Below are 20,360 nucleotides of genomic sequence, written 5' to 3' on the forward strand. Positions count from 1 at the left end.
ATGGAGTTACCAGACTACTTGTTTGTTTTTCACTACAAAAACTACAACAGAAGGAGAGAAAGATGGTGTGAGGGAATGAGAGGGCTGGGTAGAGGGAGCAAACACAGGTCTCACAAATCAGCAACAACCAATTACACGACAACCTGAAAGCCATGGCAACAGAATCACGTGCACTGCACAGGCGCTCTCACAGAGGTCTTCCCTCCAAACACATCACGCTCACACGCACGCACACATTACACAGCTGAGTGAAGCCACTGCAGGTCCTCCAGCCATTGCAGGTCCTCTAGCCACTGCAGGTCCTCTGGCCACTGCAGGTCCTCTAGCCACTGCAGGTCCTCTAGCCACTGCAGGTCCTCCAGCCACTGCAGGTCCTCTAGCCACTGCAGGTCCTCTAGCCACTGCAGGTCCTCTAGCCACTGCAGGTCCTCCAGCCACTGCACGTCCTCTAGTCTGCAGGTCCTCTAGTCACTGCAGGTCCTCTAGTCACTGCAGGTCCTCTAGCCACTGCAGGTCCTCTAGCCACTGCAGGTCCTCTAGCCACTGCAGGTCCTCTAGCCACTGCAGGTCCTCTAGCCACTGCAGGTCCTCTAGCCACTGCAGGTCCTCCAGCCACTGCAGGTCCTCCAGCCACTGTAGGTCCTCCAGCCACTGCAGGTCCTCTAGCCACTGCAGGTCCTCTAGGCACTGCAGGTCCTCTAGTCACTGCAGGTCCTCTAGCCACTGCAGGTCCTCCAGCCACTGCAGGTCCTCTAGCCACTGCAGGTCCTCTAGCCACTGCAGGTCCTCTAGCCACTGCAGGTCCTCCAGCCACTGCAGGTCCTCCAGCCACTGCAGGTCCTCTAGTCTGCAGGTCCTCTAGTCTGCAGGTCCTCTAGTCACTGCAGGTCCTCTAGTCTGCAGGTCCTCTAGTCACTGCAGGTCCTCTAGTCTGCAGGTCCTCTAGCCACTGCAGGTCCTCTAGCCACTGCAGGTCCTCTAGCCACTGCAGGTCCTCTAGCCACTACAGGTCCTCTAGCCACTACAGGTCCTCTAGCCAATGCAGGTCCTCTAGCCACTGCAGGTCCTCTAGCCACTGCAGGTCCTCTAGTCTGCAGGTCCTCTAGTCTGCAGGTCCTCTAGCCACTGCAGGTCCTCTAGCCACTGCAGGTCCTCTAGCCACTGCAGGTCCTCCAACCACTGCAGGTCCTCTAGTCTGCAGGTCCTCTAGCCTGCAGGTCCTCTAGTCTGCAGGTCCTCTAGTCTGCAGGTCCTCTAGTCTGCAGGTCCTCTAGCCACTGCAGGTCCTCTAGCCACTGCAGGTCCTCTAGCCACTGCAGGTCCTCTAGCCACTGCAGGTCCTCTAGTCTGCAGGTCCCCTAGCCTGCAGGTCCTCTAGTCTGCAGGTCCTCTAGCCAATGCAGGTCCTCTAGCCACTGCAGGTCTTCTAGCCACTGCAGGTCCTCTAGTCTGCAGGGCCTCTAGTCTGCAGGGCCTCTAGTCACTGCAGGTCCTCTAGTCACTGCAGGTCCTCTAGCCACTGCAGGTCCTCTAGCCTGCAGGTCCTCTAGTCTGCAGGTCCTCTAGTCTGCAGGTCCTCTAGTCTGCAGGTCCTCTAGCCACTGCAGGTCCTCTAGTCTGCAGGTCCTCTAGTCTGCAGGTCCTATAGCCACTGCAGGTCCTCTAGTCTGCAGGTCCTCTAGTCTGCAGGTCCTCTAGTCTGCAGGGCCTCTAGTCTGCAGGTCCTCTAGTCTGCAGGGCCTCTAGTCTGCAGGTCCTCTAGTCTGCAGGGCCTCTAGCCACTGCAGGTCCTCTAGTCTGCAGGTCCTCTAGTCTACAGGGCCTCTAGTCTGCAGGTCCTCTAGTCTGCAGGTCCTCTAGTCTGCAGGGCCTCTAGTCTGCAGGTCCTCTAGTCTGCAGGGCCTCTAGCCACTGCAGGTCCTCTAGTCTGCAGGTCCTCTAGTCTACAGGGCCTCTAGTCTGCAGGTCCTCTAGTCTGCAGGGCCTCTAGTCTGCAGGGCCTCTAGTCTGCAGGGCCTCTAGTCTGCAGGGCCTCTAGTCTGCAGGTCCTCTAGTCTGCAGGGCCTCTAGTCTGCAGGTCCTCTAGTCTGCAGGTCCTCTAGTCTGCAGGGCCTCTAGTCTGCAGGTCCTCTAGCCTGCAGGTCCTTTGCTTCATCTGAATCTCTAAATTTGTGTCTGTACACCTATGTGTCTTCTCTGTGTGTCTTCTATTTATACGTTTATTTCATTGACACTACTTAACTTCAATCCAAATATGAGAAGTAATATGGTCATCTGAAAAATAGCCAATCAAATACCCTGCAGCTAATTTACACAATCTAAGAGGTTCTAGTTGTTTCGGGCAAAAAAAGCACTCCTCTTTCAGCATTGAACGGCCGTCATACTGTTATTTCCCCTTGACTGGAACCTGAACACAACCTTCAGTGCAAAAAAAAAGAAGCCCGTCCGTCTTTCATAAATCAACACTTTGCCCTCACTCAACTACAAACCAAACTGTCAGAGACAGTGCATAAATCAACACTTTGCCCTCACTCAACTACAAACCCAACTGTCAGAGACAGTGCATAAATCAACACTTTGCCCTCACTCAACTACAAACCCAACTGTCAGAGACAGTGCATAAATCAACACTTTGCCCTCACTCAACTACAAACCCAACTGTCAGAGACAGTGCATAAATCAACACTTTGCCCTCACTCAACTACAAACTCAACTGTCAGAGACAGTGTATAAATCAACACTTTGCCCTCACTCAACTACAAACCCAACTGTCAGAGACAGTGCATAAATCAACACTTTGCCCTCACTCAACTACAAACCCAACTGTCAGAGACAGTGCATAAATCAACACTTTGCCCTCACTCAACTACAAACCCAACTGTCAGAGACAGTGTATAAATCAACACTTTGCCCTCACTCAACTACAAACCCAACTGTCAGAGACAGTGCATAAATCAACACTTTGCCCTCACTCAACTACAAACCCAACTGTCAGAGACAGTGCATAAATCAACACTTTGCCCTCACTCAACTACAAACTCAACTGTCAGAGACAGTGTATAAATCAACACTTTGCCCTCACTCAACTACAAACCCAACTGTCAGAGACAGTGCATAAATCCAAAGAAACCCCATGACACTTCCCCAACTGGAAATTTCGAAATCCTAAACGGATATTCCATTCAAGCAAATTTGTAATGAATTCTTTACGGAAGGCATCAAGGCCCTGCATCGTGACCACTGTGACCTCTGAACTATGCGGACTATGTCTTGTGGTCATATAGACAGACGTACGGTGGTCATACTGACATCTGTATGTACTATATGTTGACACAGGATGACAGGAATATGAGTGTGTTCGGGAGGACACACTACTCAACGTGCGCCATCACTCACACATCCTGTTTTGTTGGACTGGGGGAACACACTCTTGTGAGACACTTGTGAGACACACTCGAAACAATACGTTGTTGTTTGGAGCTGCCAGAAATTGAGTGTACGTTTGTGCGGTGAACGAGTCCTGAATAGTAACACAGTGTTAAGTGAACATACTGTATGTCATAACACACTGAATAGTCCACAAGTGCATTATTCAAAGTAGGCAGTGATAAGGTGTGTGCCACTGCAGGCTATGGAAAAACCTCAGAGCTTTCAACAGGCTCATTGTTGCAATAATGTCAATGTATTCTTTTCACATAACCCCTATCCATCCCACACAGTACATTATCCATGTGCATTCATGCACACAACATAGTTTCCCCCTTACATTGTAGGCTATAGCGCTTTGAGTGTCTGCAAAAGACTGTTCAATTACTACTTTTCTTATTAACTGGTGAACAAGTTTTCCCAAGTTTGAAACACAATATGAGATTATGATCCGACTGGCCCTGGTCTTCAAAACATAACCGTTGTGTGACTGACTGACCCTCTAGCTAGAAGAAAGACACAAAATCGGAAACGCAGAATCTAAATCCCTGGACGTAGCCTAATGCCAACCCACTGAGAAATTATTTGGTATTTAATAGAACATATAATCTGTTATTATGCAATTGATTACAATATGATCCATGAATATAAAAATCCAAGCCAACAGACAAACTATTGTACTTGAATGGACTTCAAAAGACCAACGTTTAAAGTGAAGTGAATGTTATTTTGTAAATTAATTATAATGGCAGCACAAGTGTATGACCCACATCCATTCATACAATCTGACAATGCACAAGTCCCTACTTTTGGACAAGTTGTTTTAAGCAATTTCCTAATTTAACTGGAATGAGAGTAGAGACTCTCTAGCAAAACAAACTCACCTGTTTCCAGTGCGTAAGCATCCCAAACGATTTCTCCTTGGTCTCAGAGCAGCATAGCCCCATTCTTGCAAAGGCAATGCCACACGTACAATATAAACTTCGCAAAACTTGAAACTTCCCAAAACTTCTGTGAAATACGTGAGCGTGTCTCTGTTTATCTTTCTGTGTCTGCTTCCTCTCTATTTTCAAGCCGATTCTCTTCTGGCGACAGTCGGAAAAATAAAGGGATAAAACCTGACTGGCTGGCTGGCCCACACAGTGACTAAGCTAAACAACTCCTCACTCAATCATAATGTAGCGCCATGCCTGTTGCCAACCCCTCCCTCCCTCCCACTTCCTCCTTGGGTGATAATTCACTGGTAAGATCCCAGCCTCCTGACATAGCCTCTGGCACTGGTCCGCAGAATCAGCACACCTAACTAGACTAAACACACCACACCTAACTAGAATAAACACACCATACCTAACTAGACTAAACACACCACACCTACCTAGACCAAACACACCACACCTACCTAGATGAAACACACCACACCTAACTAGACTAAACACACCGCACCTAACTAGACTAAACACACCACACCTAACTAGAATAAACACACCACAGCTAACTAGACTAAACACACCACACCTACGAAGACTAAACACACCACACCTAACTAGAATAAACACACCACCTACCTAGACTAAACACACCACACCTAACTAGACTAAACACACCACACCTACGAAGACTAAACACACCACACCTAACTAGAATAAACACACCACCTACCTAGATGAAACACACCACACCTAACTAGACTAAACACACCACACCTAACTAGACTAAACACACCACACCTAACTAGACTAAACACACCACACCTACGAAGACTAAACACACCCCACATAACTAGACTAAACACACCACACCTGCGAAGACTAAACACACCACACCTACCTAGACGAAACACACCACACCTAACTAGACTAAACACACCACACCTAACTAGACTAAACACACCATACCTAACTAGAATAAACACACCACAGCTAACTAGACTAAACACACCACACCTACGAAGACTAAACACACCACACCTAACTAGAATAAACACACCACCTACCTAGACTAAACACACCACACCTAACTAGACTAAACACACCACACCTACGAAGACTAAACACACCACACCTACGAAGACTAAACACACCACACCTACGAAGACAAAACACACCACACCTAACTAGAATAAACACACCACACCTAACTAGAATAAACACACCACCTACCTAGACTAAACACACCACACCTAACTAGACTAAACACACCACACCTACGAAGACTAAACACACCACACCTACCTAGACTAAACACACCACACCTACCTAGACTAAACACACCACACCTACCTAGACTAAAACACACCTACTTAGACTAAACACATCTACCTAGACTAAACACACCACACCCACCTAGTCTAAACACACCACACCTACCTAGAGTAAACACACCACACCCACCTAGACTAAACACACCACATCTACCTAGACTAAATACACCACACCTACCAAGACTAAACACACCACACCTACCTAGACTAAACTCACCACACCTACCTAGACTAAACACACAACACCTACCTAGACTAAACACACCACAACTACCCAGACTAAACTCACCACACCTACCCAGACTAAACACACCACACCTACCTAGACTAAACACACCACACCTACCTAGAGTAAACACACCACACCCACCTAGACTAAACACACCACATCTACCTAGACTAAATACACCACACCTACCTAGACTCACCACACCTACCTAGACTAAACTCACCACACCTACCTAGACTAAACACACAACACCTACCTAGACTCACCACACCTACCTAGACTAAACACACCACACCTACCTAGACTAAACACACCACACCTACCTAGACTAAACTCACCACACCTACCTAGACTAAACTCAAAACACTTACCTAGACTAAACACACCACAACTACCCAGACTAAACTCACACACCTACCCAGACTAAACACACCACACCTACCTAGACTAAACACACCACACCTACCTAGACTAAACACACCACACCTACCTAGACTAAACACACCACACCTACCCAGACTAAACACACCACACCTACCTAGACTAAACACCACACCTACCCAGACTCAACATATAGACCTAGATCTGTAATGTAGGTCAATTCTCTCATCTGTGTCAGTAATTCTGTCATTCACCGTGGCACGTGAGTTCAAGTTTCCTACCGGCACTTGGATGCAACACTAGCCTGCAAAGCCACTCTCGCTAACATCATTCAGATGGCTGTGTTTGTCTAAGGCCCAGAGTTGACCAGAGCTAACGTCAGTATGGACGTGTGGGGAACTTAATGACAGTAGAACAGAAGCTATAGGCCTGTGTGGGCCAACTCTAGGATACACCAGTGTCCTTGGACATATATACGTGTGTTTAGCAGATGTTATCGCGGGCATAGCGAAATGCTTGTGTATCTAGCTCCGACAGTGCAGTAATATTTAACAACCACAGGGTGGCGCACAATTGGCCCAGCGTCGTCCAGGTTAGGCCGGGCATTGTAAATAACAATTTGTCCTTAACTGACTGGCCTAGTTAAAAAAAGGTTAAACAAATAAAAATATTTAACAAATTCACAACATATTCCCAATGCACACAAATCTAAATAAAATAATGGAATTAAGAATATATAAATATATGGATGAGCAATGTCAGAGCGGCATAGACTAAGATACAGTAGAATAGAATAGAGAATATACATATGAGATGGGTAATGCAAAATATGTAAACATTATTAAAGTGACTAGTGTTCCGTTTATTAAAGTCCATGTATATAGTCAGCAGCCTCTCTGTGCTAGTGATGGCTATTTAACAATCTGATGGCCTTGAGATAGAAGCTGTTTTTCAGTCTCAGTCCCAGCTTTGATGCACCTGTACTGACCTCGCCTTCTGGATGATAGCGGGGTGAACAGGCAGTGGCTCGGGTGGTTGTTGTCCTTGACATCGGGTGCTGTAGCTGTCCTGGAGGGCAGGTAGTTTGCCCCCGGGATAATGGTGTTGATGTGAGCCATGACCAGCCTTTCAAAGCACTTCATGGCTACAGACGTGAGTGCTACGGCTTGGTAGTCATTTAGGCAGGTTACCTTAGCGTTCTTGGGCACAGGGACTATGGTGGTCTGCTTGAAACATGTTGGTATTACAGACAAGTTGAAAACGCATTTGAAAAGAGAACAAATGCTGTTTGATCTGCATCACTGGTTCATACTATGAGATATCTGAGTAGTGTACAAACACATGCCATGTGTAGCACTGGGGGAGGTTGCACCATTCTCAACTTCCATATATCAATAAAGACTACGTGGCTCACAAGAGGACTCATCTGACTGGGGATTTGAACCTGCGACCGTCTAGCCTCCACTTCCCGGTCCTATTCCCAAAGCACTGGACTTGGGTAACCGGCAACCATCCATCTTAAAGGCCTTTGAGTCACGGTCAACAATGGCTCCCTGTGCCATTTCTAAACGTTGAGTACTGAATGTTGTACTGGCGCATGTTCAGGGTCTCTGGGCTCATTGTGTTGAATCCCAGTGACGTTAACTTCTTTGGGATAGGGGGCAGCATTTTCACTTTTGGATGAAAAGCGTGCCCAGAGTAAACTGCCTCCTACTCAGTCCCAGAAGCTAATATATGTGTAGTATTATTAGTATTGAATAGAAAACACTCTGAAGTTTCTAAAACGGTTTGAATTATGTCTGTGAGTATAACAGAACTCAAAACCAGAGGAAAAAATCCAAACAGGAAGTGGGAAATCTGAGGTTTGTAGTTTTTGAACTGAGCCCCTATCGAATTCACAGTGGGATATGGGTAATTTTGCACTTCCTAAGGCTTCCACTAGATGTCAACCGTCTTTAGAACGTTGTTTCAGGCTTCTACTGTGAAGGGGGGCCGGATGAGAGGGGATTGAGTCAGAGGTCTGGCAGCAGCCTCGATCTCAGTCACGCACATTCACATGAGAGGTAGCTCTCGTTCCATCGTTCCATCGTAAAGTTTTTTTGAAATCTGACACAGCATTTGCATTAAGGAGAAGTGTATGTAAAGTTCCATGCATAACACTTGAATTATCATCAACATTTATAATGAGTATTTCTGTAAATTCCTGTGGCTCTCTGCAAAATCACTGCATGTTTTGGAACTACTGAACATAATACGCCAAGGTAAAATTAGATTTTTGGATATAAATATGCACTTTATTGAACAAAACATACATGTATTGTGTAACATGAAGTCCTTTGAGTGTCATCTGGTGAAGATCATCAAAGGTTAGTGATTAATTGTATCTCTATTTGTGCTTTTTGTGACTCCTCTCTTTGGCTGGAAAAATGGCTGGGTTTTTCTGTGACTTGGTGGTAACCTAACATAATCGTTTGTGGAGCTTTCGCTGTAAAGCATTTTTGAAATCAGACACTATGGCTGGATTAACGAGAATTGTATCTTTAAAATGGTGCCTAATACTTGTGTGTTTGATTTGATTTATGAGATTTCTGTTGATTTATATTTGGCGCCCTGCAATTTCATTGGCTGTTGGTGAGGGGTTCCACTAGCGGAATGGGGTTCCGGAACCCAGTCCTAGACAGGTTAATAACGGTAGAGGGAGGCTAAGTGACGTTAATAACAGTAGAGAGAGTCTGTAGGGACTCCTTGCCATTGTAGTCTGGTGGCCTGGCTGGGAGAAGAGAAGGGAGAGGGAGGAGAAGGGGAGGGAGAATATGGGAGGAGGAGGGGAAGGAGAAGATTGAGAAGTGGAGGGAGAAGAAGAGGAGGGAGAAGAAGAGGAGGGAGAAGAAGAGGAGGGAGAAGAAGAGGGAGAAGAGGGGAGAGGGAGAAGAGGGGGAGAGGGAGAAGAGGAGGGAGTAGTCGGGGGAGAGGGAGAAGAGGGAGAAGAGGAGGGAGGAGAAGGGGGAGAGGGAGGAGAGTGAGAAGAGGGGGTGAGGGAGAAGAGGGAGGAGAGGGAGAAGGGGATAGAGGGGGTAAAAGAGGAGGGAGTAGTGGGACGAGAGGGAGAAGAGGAGGGTGAAGAGGAGGGAGTAGTGGGGGGAGAGGGAGAAGGGGAGGGTGAAGAGGAGGGAGTAGTGGGGCGAGAGGGAGAAGAGGAGGGTGAAGGGGAGGGAGTAGTGGGGGGAGAGGGAGAAGGGGAGGGTGAAGAGGAGGGAGTAGTGGGGCGAGAGGGAGAAGAGGAGGGTGAAGAGGAGGGAGTAGTGGGGGGAGAGGGAGAAGAGGAGGGTGAAGAGGAGGGAGTAGTGGGGGGAGAGGGAGGAGAGTAAGAAGAGGGGGGTGAGGGAGAAGAGGGAGGAGAGGGAGAAGAGGGGGAGAAGAGGGGGAGAGGGAGAAGAGGGAGGAGAGGGGGTAGAAGAGGAAGGAGTAGTGGAGGGAGAGGGAGAAGAGGAGGGTGAAGAGGAGGGAGTAGTGAGGGGAGAGGGAGGAGAGGAGGGTGAAGAGGAGGGAGTAGTGGGGGGAGAGGGAGGAGAGTAAGAATAGGGGGGTGAGGGAGAAGAGGGAGGAGAGGGAGAAGAGGATGGAGAAGAGGGGGAGAGGGAGAAGAGGGAGGAGAGGGGGTAGAAGAGGAAGGAGTAGTGGAGGGAGAGGGAGAAGAGGAGGGTGAAGAGGAGGGAGTAGTGAGGGGAGAGGGAGGAGAGGGAGAAGAGGGAGGAGAGGGAGGAGAGGGAGAAGAGGGGGTAGAAGAGGAGAGAGTAGTGGGGGGAGAGGGAGAAGAGGAGGGTGAAGAGGAGGGAGTAGTGGGGGGAGAGGGGGGAGAGTGAGGAGAGGGAGACGAGGGGGTAGAAGAGGAGAGGAGAGAGGGAAAAGAGGAGGGAGAGGGAGAAGAGGGGGTAGAAGAGGAAGGAATAGTGGGGGGAGAGGGAGAAGAGGGGAGAGAGGGAGAAGAGGAGGGAGTAGTGGGGGGAGAGGGAGAAGAGGGGAGAGAGGGAGAAGAGGAGGGAGTAGTGGGGGGAGAGGGAGAAGAGGGGAGAGAGGGAGAAGAGGGGAGAGAGGGAGAAGAGGAGGGAGTAGTGGGGGGAGAGGGAGAAGAGGAGGGAGAAAAGGAGGGAGTAGTGGGGGGAGAGGGAGGAGAGTAAGAAGAGGGGGGTGAGGGAGAAGAGGGAGGAGAGGGAGAAGAGGGGGGAGAAGAGGGGGAGAGGGAGAAGAGGGAGGAGAGGGCGTAGAAGAGGAAGGAGTAGTGGAGGGAGAGGGAGAAGAGGAGGGTGAAGAGGAGGGAGTAGTGAGGGGAGAGGGAGGAGAGGAGGGTGAAGAGGAGGGAGTAGTGAGGGGAGAGGGAGGAGAGGAGGGTGAAGAGGAGGGAGTAGTGGGGGGAGAGGGAGGAGAGTAAGAAGAGGGGGGTGAGGGAGAAGAGGGAGGAGAGGGAGAAGAGGATGGAGAAGAGGGGGAGAGGGAGAAGAGGGAGGAGAGGGGGTAGAAGAGGAAGGAGTAGTGGAGGGAGAGGGAGAAGAGGAGGGTGAAGCGGAGGGAGTAGTGAGGGGAGAGGGAGGAGAGGGAGAAGAGGGGGGTGAGGGAGGAGAGGGAGAAGAGGGGGTAGAAGAGGAGAGAGTAGTGGGGGGAGAGGGAGAAGAGGAGGGTGAAGAGGAGGGAGTAGTGGGGGGAGAGGGGGGAGAGTGAGGAGAGGGAGACGAGGGGGTAGAATAGGAGGGGAGAGAGGGAAAAGAGGAGGGAGAGGGAGAAGAGGGGGTAGAAGAGGAAGGAATAGTGGGGGGAGAGGGAGAAGAGGGGAGAGAGGGAGAAGAGGAGGGAGTAGTGGGGGGAGAGGGAGAAGAGGGGAGAGAGGGAGAAGAGGAGGGAGTAGTGGGGGGAGAGGGAGAAGAGGGGAGAGAGGGAGAAGAGGGGAGAGAGGGAGAAGAGGAGGGAGTAGTGGGGGGAGAGGGAGAAGAGGAGGGAGAAGAGGAGGGAGTAGTGGGGGGAGAGGGAGAAGAGGAGGGAGAAGAGGAGGGAGAAGAGGGAGGAGAGGGAGAAGAGGAGGGAGAAGAGGAGGGAGTAGTGGGGGGAGAGGGAGAAGAGGAGGGTGAAGAGGAGGGAGTAGTGGGACGAGAGGGAGAAGAGGAGGGTGAAGAGGAGGGAGTAGTGGGGGGAGAGGGAGGAGAGTAAGAAGAGGGGGGTGAGGGAGAAGAGGGAGGAGAGGGAGAAGAGGGGGGAGAAGAGGAGGGAGTAGTGGGGGGAGAGGGAGAAGAGGAGGGTGAAGAGGAGGGAGTAGTGGGACGAGAGGGAGAAGAGGAGGGTGAAGAGGAGGGAGTAGTGGGGGGAGAGGGAGGAGAGTAAGAAGAGGGGGGTGAGGGAGAAGAGGGAGGAGAGGGAGAAGAGGGGGGAGAAGAGGAGGGAGTAGTGGGGGGAGAGGGAGGAGAGTGAGAAGAGGGAGAAGAGGATGGAGAAGAGGGGGAGAGGGAGAAGAGGGAGGAGAGGGGGTAGAAGAGGTAGGAGTAGTGGAGGGAGAGGGAGAAGAGGGGGGAGAAGAGGGAGAAGAGGGGGAGAAGGATAAGCAGAGGGAGTGGTGGGGGGAGGAGAGGCTGTTTATGTGGTCAGGATAAAGAGAGACAAGAAACTTTGTCATGGTCACGGTCACCTCTCATCACGGTTAGGGTAGGCCCCCCACCTGCTGACTGCAGCTCCACTGTAATGCCACTGTTTGTAGGCCAGTGAACTCAGAAGTGGGCCTCCCAAGCTGAATCTTTTGGTCGCCATACAGTCTCCTCTCTGTTGGAGTTTGCAGTACTGTTCTACACTATATGAGAGTAGGATAATTGTAAACATTATTGGAGGCGAGTTTCCCCTCTTACAATGTAAAGTGTGGAGAACTTTTAAAATCATTATTCATTATTCCATTGCTATATGTTTTACCAACATGGCAATCAACCTTCAAACTTCAAACCAGACGGAACTCTCCTATGCTGACTTTCATGATAGTTCACTCTAAAACCAGTTAGAAATACCAGAGTTATATCAAGAAAGGTCAAGGTTTTGGTCATGAATTTCGACAAAGGTTTTAGCCGTTGACTATTGTCTGGCTAATATGAGCTATCCCAGACGCGAGGAGGTCTTCAGACAAAAACACCTATGGCCTAGTGACGTCGACATTATAGAAACAGACACACAGAATGTCACGCACAATAGGGACTCTATTCTTCATTATTTTATTCAGAGTTGTATGTATAATGCGTGAATGACAGTCTTACGCAGAAAAGACAACAAATGGACACATTTGTATTCAGATAGGCGTCTTACTCAACGAGAACAGTAGTCTATGGTCCTCTATGCAAACTAGCCACTGTTTACTCATTTTACAGCAGAGCCATAAAACGCCAGTAGCCGTTGACACACACAACCACAGGATGCTAGTCGCTTTGCAACTACGTCAATGTTAATCAGAGCAGTCTTCATATTGCACACATTGCACAGTGAAGACTAACAAAGACCTTTTGTGCTGTCGCCAAGCAGAAGTCACATTAGTCCAACATTATCTCAGCCAAGTCTCATCTAGTTTCTGTTTACTGATGAGCTACGGACCACATCACCCAATATCATCTCAGCCAAGTCTCATCTAGTTTCTGTTTACTGACGAGCTACGGACCACATCACCCAATATCATCTCAGCCAAGTCTCATCTAGTTTCTGTTTACTGACGAGCTACGGACCACATCACCCAATATCATCTCAGCCAAGTCTCATCTAGTTTCTGTTTACTGACGAGCTACGGACCACATCACCCAATATCATCTCAGCCAAGTCACATCTAGTTTCTGTTTACTGACGAGCTACGGACCACATCACCCAATATCATCTCAGCCAAGTCTCATCTAGTTTCTGTTTACTGACGAGCTACGGACCACATCACCCAATATCATCTCAGCCATAGTCTAAACACACTTCGATGTTTAGTTTCAAATTGTGTTGTGGTAAGGAGTACGTTTGTGGTTGCATTATGGTCATGTTGAGTTTATGTTGCGGTCAACACAACTGCAACTCAACGTGTTATGTTGGGAGGGTGTATGGTGGTGTTGTGGTTTCGTCACCTTCATGCTGTGGTTGCCATTACGGTCAAGTTGTGTTGTGGTTTCGTTAAGAGTTATTTTGTGTTGTGTTTGCGTTATGGTCATAATAACTACGTTCCAGCTCAGTCTTACCTTGTTGGAGGCCATGTCGCTGACGGAGCGGTAGGTCTGGATGGTCTCCAGCTGGTCCAGGCACCAATCCAGCTCCTCCATGGTCTCCATGGCTAGCTTCTGGTACGACTCGTCTGTCAACAGACACACAGCAGAAACAAACTCAGGACCCAGCGGCTCCATGTCTGACACGGAGCATGGTGGGGGTCCCAGGGCAGGGTGGCCATGCCGTATGGGGGTCCCAGGATGTCCAGGTGGTGAGCAGTGCTCTTTCATAGTACGTGGTGGTCTGGTTAACTCTCAGGCAAGGAGAGCAGCTAAGAGTCGCAATAGTGTTACTGTCTCTCTGGGGCAATGTGTCCTCCCTCTCTCTCTCCCTCCCTCCCTCCCTCTCTCGCTACTCTGCTCCCCTTGTGTTATTGATGTGTCAGTAACCCCCCTCCTGCCTGAGGGGCGTTTGGGGGGAGGGGGGTGGAGCGCTGCCAACATACTCACCCTCCTCGCATGAGATGCTTCGCTTCACTGCACCACACACACGCACACGCACACACACACACCTGCTGCTACCAGACTCTTATTATACTGCTAAGTTTATATTCCCCAATACATGTGTAAATATTGGACTATAAATGGTTCCTTCCTGTATTATACTTTATGCTACAATGTATTAGTCTACTGAGCCGTTTATATGAGTCCTTATTGTTGTTGCATTGTCGAGCAGGAACCTGCATGTAAGCATTTCATTGGACGATGTATACCACCATGCGTGTCCCGTACATACGACTAATACAACTTGGAAACTCAGAACACTAGGGCTACACTGTAGCATATACTGTTTAGCCTTAAGGGCTAAACTACGGTTTGAACTGCACTTTTTGGAGAATTGTCCTCTGGTCTGACGAAACAAAAATAGAACTGTTTGCCCATAATGACCATCGTTATGTTTGGAGGAGAAAAGGGGAGGCTTGCAAGCCAAAGAACACCATCCCAACCGTAAAGCACAGGGGTGGCAGCATCATGTTGTGGGGTGCTTTGCTGCAGGAGGGACTGGTGCACTTCACAAAATAGATGGCATCATGAGAAGGGAAATTATGTGGATATATTGAAGCAACATCGCAAGACATCAGTCAGGAAGTTAAAGCTTGGTCGCAAATGGGTCTTCCAACTGGACAATGACCCCAAGCATACTTCCAAAGTTGTGGCAAAATGGCTTAAGTACAACAAAGTCAATGTATTGGAGTGGCCATCACAAAGCCATGACCTCAACCCTATAGAAAATCTGTGTGGAAGAACTGAAAAAGCGTGTGCGAGCAAGGAGGCCTAAGAACCTGACTCAGTTACACCAGCTCTGTCAGGAGGAATGGGCCACAATTCACTTAAACAATTTAAAGGCAATGCTACCAAATACTAATTGAGTGTATGTAAACTTCTGACCCACTGGGAATGTGATGAAAGAAATAAAAGCTGAAATAAATCATTGTCTCTACGATTATTCTGACATTTCACATTCTTAAAATAAAGTGGTGATCCTAACTGACCTAAGACAGGGATTTTTTACTAGGATTAAATGTCAGGAATTGTGAACAACTGAGTTTAAATGTATTTGGCTAAGGTGTCTGTAAACTTACGACTTCAACTGCACAAAATATCCTGACCTACTTGTTGTGTGTATGTACTGACATGCACAGTACCAGTCAAAAGTTTGGACACACCTACTCATTCAAGGGTTTTTCTTTATTTTTTACTATTTTCTACATTGTAGAATAATAGTGAAGATAGATTCACGCACACTACATGTTAATGTATTTAAATGTACACTACCCTTCAAAAGTTTGGGGTCACTTAGAAATGTCCTTGTTTTCCATGAAAACATACATGAAATGAGTTGCAAAATGAATAGGAAATGTAGTGAAGACGTTGACAAGGTTATAAATAATGATTTTTAATTGAAATAATAATTGTGTCCTTTAAACTTTGCTTTCATCAAAGAATCCTCTATTTGCAGCAATTAAATCCTTGCAGACCTTTGGCATTCTAGTTGTGAATTTGTTGAGGTAATCTGAAGAGATTTCACCCCGTGCTTCCTGAAGTCTCTCCCACAAGTTTTATTGTCTTGATGGGCACTTCCATCACCATACGGTCAAGCTGCTCCCACAACAGCTCAATAGGGTTGAGATCCAGTGACTGTGCTGGCCACTCCATTATAGACAGAATACCAGCTGACTGCTTCTTCCCTAAATAGTTCTTGCATAGTTTGGAGTTGTGCCTTGAGTTATTGTCCTGTTGTAGGAGGAAATTGGCTCCAATTAAGCGCTGTCCACAGAGTTATACCCTTCCTTCTTCAAGATCCCTTTTACCCTGTACAAATCTCCCACTTTACCACCACCAAAGCACCCTCAGACCATCACATTACCTCCACCATGCTTGACAGATGGCGTCAAGCACTCCTCCAGCATCTTTTAATTTTTTTCTACATCTCACGAATGTTCTTCTTTGTGATCCGAACACCTCAAACTTAGATTCGTCTGTCCATAACAATTTTTTCCAATCTTCCTCTGTCCAGTGTCTGTCATCTTTTGCCCATCTTAATCTTTTATTTTTATTGGCCAGTCTGAGATATGGCTTTTTCTTTGCAACTCTGCCTAGAAGGCCAGCATCCCGGAGTTGCCTCTTCACTGTTGATGTTGAGACTGGTGTTTTGCGGGTACTATTTAATGAAGCTGCCAGTTGAGGACTTGTGAGGCGTCTGTTTCTCAAACTAGATACTCTAATGGACTTGGCCTCTTGCTCAGTTGTGCACCGGGGCCTCCCACTCCTCTTTCTATTCTGGTTAGGGCCAGTTTGCTCTGTTCTGTGAAGGGAGTAGTACACAGTGTTGTACGAGATCTTCAGTTTCTTGGCAACTTCTCACATGGAATAGCCTTCATTTCTCAGAACAAGAATAGACTGACAAGTTTCAGAAGGAAATTCTTAGTTTCTGGCCATTTTGAGCCTGTAATCGAACCCATAAATGCTGATGCTCCAGATACTCAACTAGTCTAAAGAAGGCCAGTTGTATTGCATCTTTAATTAATCAGCACAACAGTTTACAGCTGTGCTAACATAATTGCAAAAGGGTTTTCTAATGATCAATTAGCCTTTTAAAATGATAAACTTGGATTAGCTAGCACAACGTGCCATTGGAACACAGGAATGATGGTTGCTGATAATGGGTCTCTGTACACCTTTGTAGATATTCCATTAAAACACATTCAACAGCTGCACCACCAAGAGCGCTTTGACGTCACTGGCCCGCATCAACGCCTGATATGGCAACTGCACGGCATCCAACCTCAAGGCGCTATAGAGGGTACATACGTACGGCCCAGTACATCACTGGGGCCAAGCTTCCTGCAATCCAGGATGTATATACCAGGCGGTGTCAGAGGAAGGCCCTAAACATTGTCAAAGACTCCAGACACTGTTTACTCTGCTACCGCACGGCAAGCTGTACCGGAGTGCCAATTCTAGGTCCAAAAGGCTCCTTAACAGCTTCTACCCCCAAGCCATAAGACTGCTGAACAGTTCATCAGATGGCTACCCGGACTATTTGCATTAACCCCCATTTTTTACACTGCTGCTACTCGCTGTTTATTATCTATACATAGTGACTTTACCCCTACCTACATGTAGATATGAGCTCAAATACCTTGACTAACCTGTACCCCCGCCCATAGACTCTGTACCGGTACCCCCTGTATATAGCCTCCACATTGACTCTGTACCGGTACCCCCTGTATATAGCTTCCACATTGACTCTGTACCGGTACCCCCTGTATATAGCCTCCACATTGACTCTGTACCGGTACCCCCTGTATATAGCCTCCACATTGACTCGGTACCGGTACCCCCTGTATATAGCCTCCACATTGACTCTGTACCGGTACCCCCTGTATATAGCCTCCACATTGACTCGGTACCGGTACCCCCTGTATATAGCCTCCACATTGACTCTGTACCGGTACCCCCTGTATATAGCCTCCACATTGACTCTGTACCGGTACCCCCTGTATATAGCCTCCACATTGACTCTGTACCGGTACCCCCTGTATATAGCCCCCACATTGACTCTGTACCGGTACCCCCTGTATATAGCCTCCACATTGACTCTGTACCGGTACCCCCTGTATATAGCCTCCACATTGACTCTGTACCGGTACCCCCTGTATATAGCCTCCACATTGACTCTGTACCGGTACCCCCTGTATATAGCCTCCACATTGACTCTGTACCGGTACCCCCTGTATATAGCCTCCACATTGACTCTGTACCGGTACCCCCTGTATATAGTCTCCACATTGACTCTGTACCGGTACCCCCTGTATATAGTCTCCACATTGACTCTGTACCGGTACCCCCTGTATATAGCCTCCACATTGACTCTGTACCGGTACCCCTGTATATAGCCTCCACATTGACTCTGTACCGGTACACCCTGTATATAGCCTCCACATTGACTCTGTACCGGTACCCCCTGTATATAGCCTCCACATTGACTCTGTACCGGTACACCCTGTATATAGTCTCCACATTGACTCTGTACCGGTACCCCCTGTATATAGCCTCCACATTGACTCTGTACCGGTACACCCTGTATATAGCCTCCACATTGACTCGGTACCGGTACACCCTGTATATAGCCTCCACATTGACTCGGTACCGGTACCCCCTGTATATAGCCTCCACATTGACTCGGTACCGGTACACCCTGTATATAGCCTCCACATTGACTCGGTACCGGTACCCCCTGTATATAGCCTCCACATTGACTCTGTACCGGTACCCCCTGTATATAGCCTCCACATTGACTCTGTACCGGTACACCCTGTATATAGCCTCCACATTGACTCTGTACCGGTACCCCCTGTATATAGCCTCCACATTGACTCTGTACCGGTACACCCTGTATATAGCCTCCACATTGACTCTGTACCGGTACCCCCTGTATATAGCCTCCACATTGACTCGGTACCGGTACCCCCTGTATATAGCCTCCACATTGACTCGGTACCGGTACCCCCTGTATATAGCCTCCACATTGACTCGGTACCGGTACCCCCTGTATATAGCCTCCACATTGACTCGGTACCGGTACCCCCTGTATATAGCCTCCACATTGACTCTGTACCGGTACCCCCTGTATATAGCCTCCACATTGACTCTGTACCGGTACACCCTGTATATAGCCTCCACATTGACTCTGTACCGGTACCCCCTGTATATAGCCTCCACATTGACTCTGTACCGGTACCCCCTGTATATAGCCTCCACATTGACTCTGTACCGGTACACCCTGTATATAGCCTCCACATTGACTCTGTACCGGTACCCCCTGTATATAGCCTCGTTATTGTTATTTTATTGTGTTACTTTTTTTCCTTTAGTTTATTTAGCTTATATATTTTCTTACTCTGCATTGCTGTTTAAGGGCTCGTAAGTAAGCATTTCACGGTAAGGTCTAAACCGGTTGTATTCAGCGCATGTGACAAATGCATTTTGATTTGATGGCCGCTCTTTTTGACATCACACCAGTTTATAGATGGCGCTGTCACTGTGACGTCATAGCGATTTGATGTGCTTTTATCTGAGTTATTGACACAAATCGTTGTAACACACACTGGCTTGCCCCGTTGGGTCCAATCTGTTCCATATGTGAAGCCTTCAAATAGAAGAAATACCATTCAAAGGTAGTCTTTTGGGTGCGTACTGAACGCCAGGGAATGGGGACTCTGTTCTGTAACATTCTCAGCAACTAAAGAGTCCCCATTCTATTTCTGTGGGAGTCCCTGATCTCCACTTTGAAAGCTTCACATACGGAACCGATTGGACCCAACGGGACAAACCAGTGTGTGTGTTACAGCGACTTGCAACAACTCAGATAAAAGAGCTTTGACGTCACAGCAACGGCACCATCATGTCACCTATAAACTGGTGTGATGTCAAAAAAGCGCAGCCATGAAATCGGAATTCCCCCTCAAAAAAAACAAAAACAAGGTGAGTTCCTGCAGAGGCAGCTATGTTTGCTCTACCTCTTTCATGGAGACTGGACTACACCCATGTATAACAGGGGTGGTTAGGCCAACTACTGTATGCTTGATGAGTATCCTCGTCTAAGACTTGAAGACTTGTGTTAGCTCCTAAGAGTCTTATAGCATGAAGGAGACGTGGGTTTGAATCCTGGTCGGACCGACACAGGTGTCGCAGCGGCGGACCAGAGTGAAATGTGCCACAGCTTCATCAGAAGGTGATGTGCAACCTTGACTAAGATCTGAAGACTTTTGTTAGATCCCCAAGCTGAGCAAGAAACGTGCAACAGCATCATCAAAGGGGAGTCTTCATAAGGGGGGGTGTTGCTGAAACCCGACAAGTACCACAAAGCAGCTGTCTGGCCCGAGCGGTCGGGGTCGGCGAGACGTGCCAAGATGCAACCACATCCTGCCTTTTCCCTCTATGGAGGATGTATAAAGAGATATTAGAGGGTTTCATTGTGCATTTGGTCCACCAACATCAAAGACCACTGACTGAATCATCTAAACTGCCTGTTATGTGATTCCCTTCATAGGATAAATAAGTGGCGGTTGGTTGGTTCATTCTGTTCACATACAGGAGTTATTAGGGAAGTGTTCATGACAGTCACCTGACCACGACAAACTCTGGTAGGTGAATTACTTAGTGCCCAGCCGGCTGCGACAGAGCCTGGGCTCGAACACAGAGTCTCTGGTGGCACAGCTAGCACTGCGATGCAGTGCACTAGACCACTGCGCCACCCGGGAGGCCTATGCGATGAGGTTTTGACACAAAATGTTTCACTTCTTGT

General features: G+C 48.0%; 1 protein-coding gene across 3 annotated transcripts in view; it reads right to left on the reverse strand.

Annotated features, from left to right (window-relative positions):
* The window catches only part of LOC110509034 (cAMP-specific 3',5'-cyclic phosphodiesterase 4B), a 107,789-nt gene that overhangs the window by 11,593 nt on the left and 75,836 nt on the right, over nt 1-20,360 (reverse strand). For 2 of the 3 annotated variants that reach the window (XM_036966732.1, XM_036966733.1), the window contains exon 8: nt 13,526-13,638. In XM_036966732.1, the coding sequence (XP_036822627.1) occupies nt 13,526-13,638 (113 nt within the window). Of the gene's footprint in view, nt 1-4,310; nt 4,594-13,525; nt 13,639-20,360 lie in introns of those variants that run through there. The other variant, XM_036966734.1, reaches the window with a different exon arrangement.

This window comes from Oncorhynchus mykiss, chromosome 28 (genome assembly GCF_013265735.2).
Source record: "Oncorhynchus mykiss isolate Arlee chromosome 28, USDA_OmykA_1.1, whole genome shotgun sequence".
NCBI lineage: Eukaryota > Metazoa > Chordata > Actinopteri > Salmoniformes > Salmonidae > Oncorhynchus > Oncorhynchus mykiss.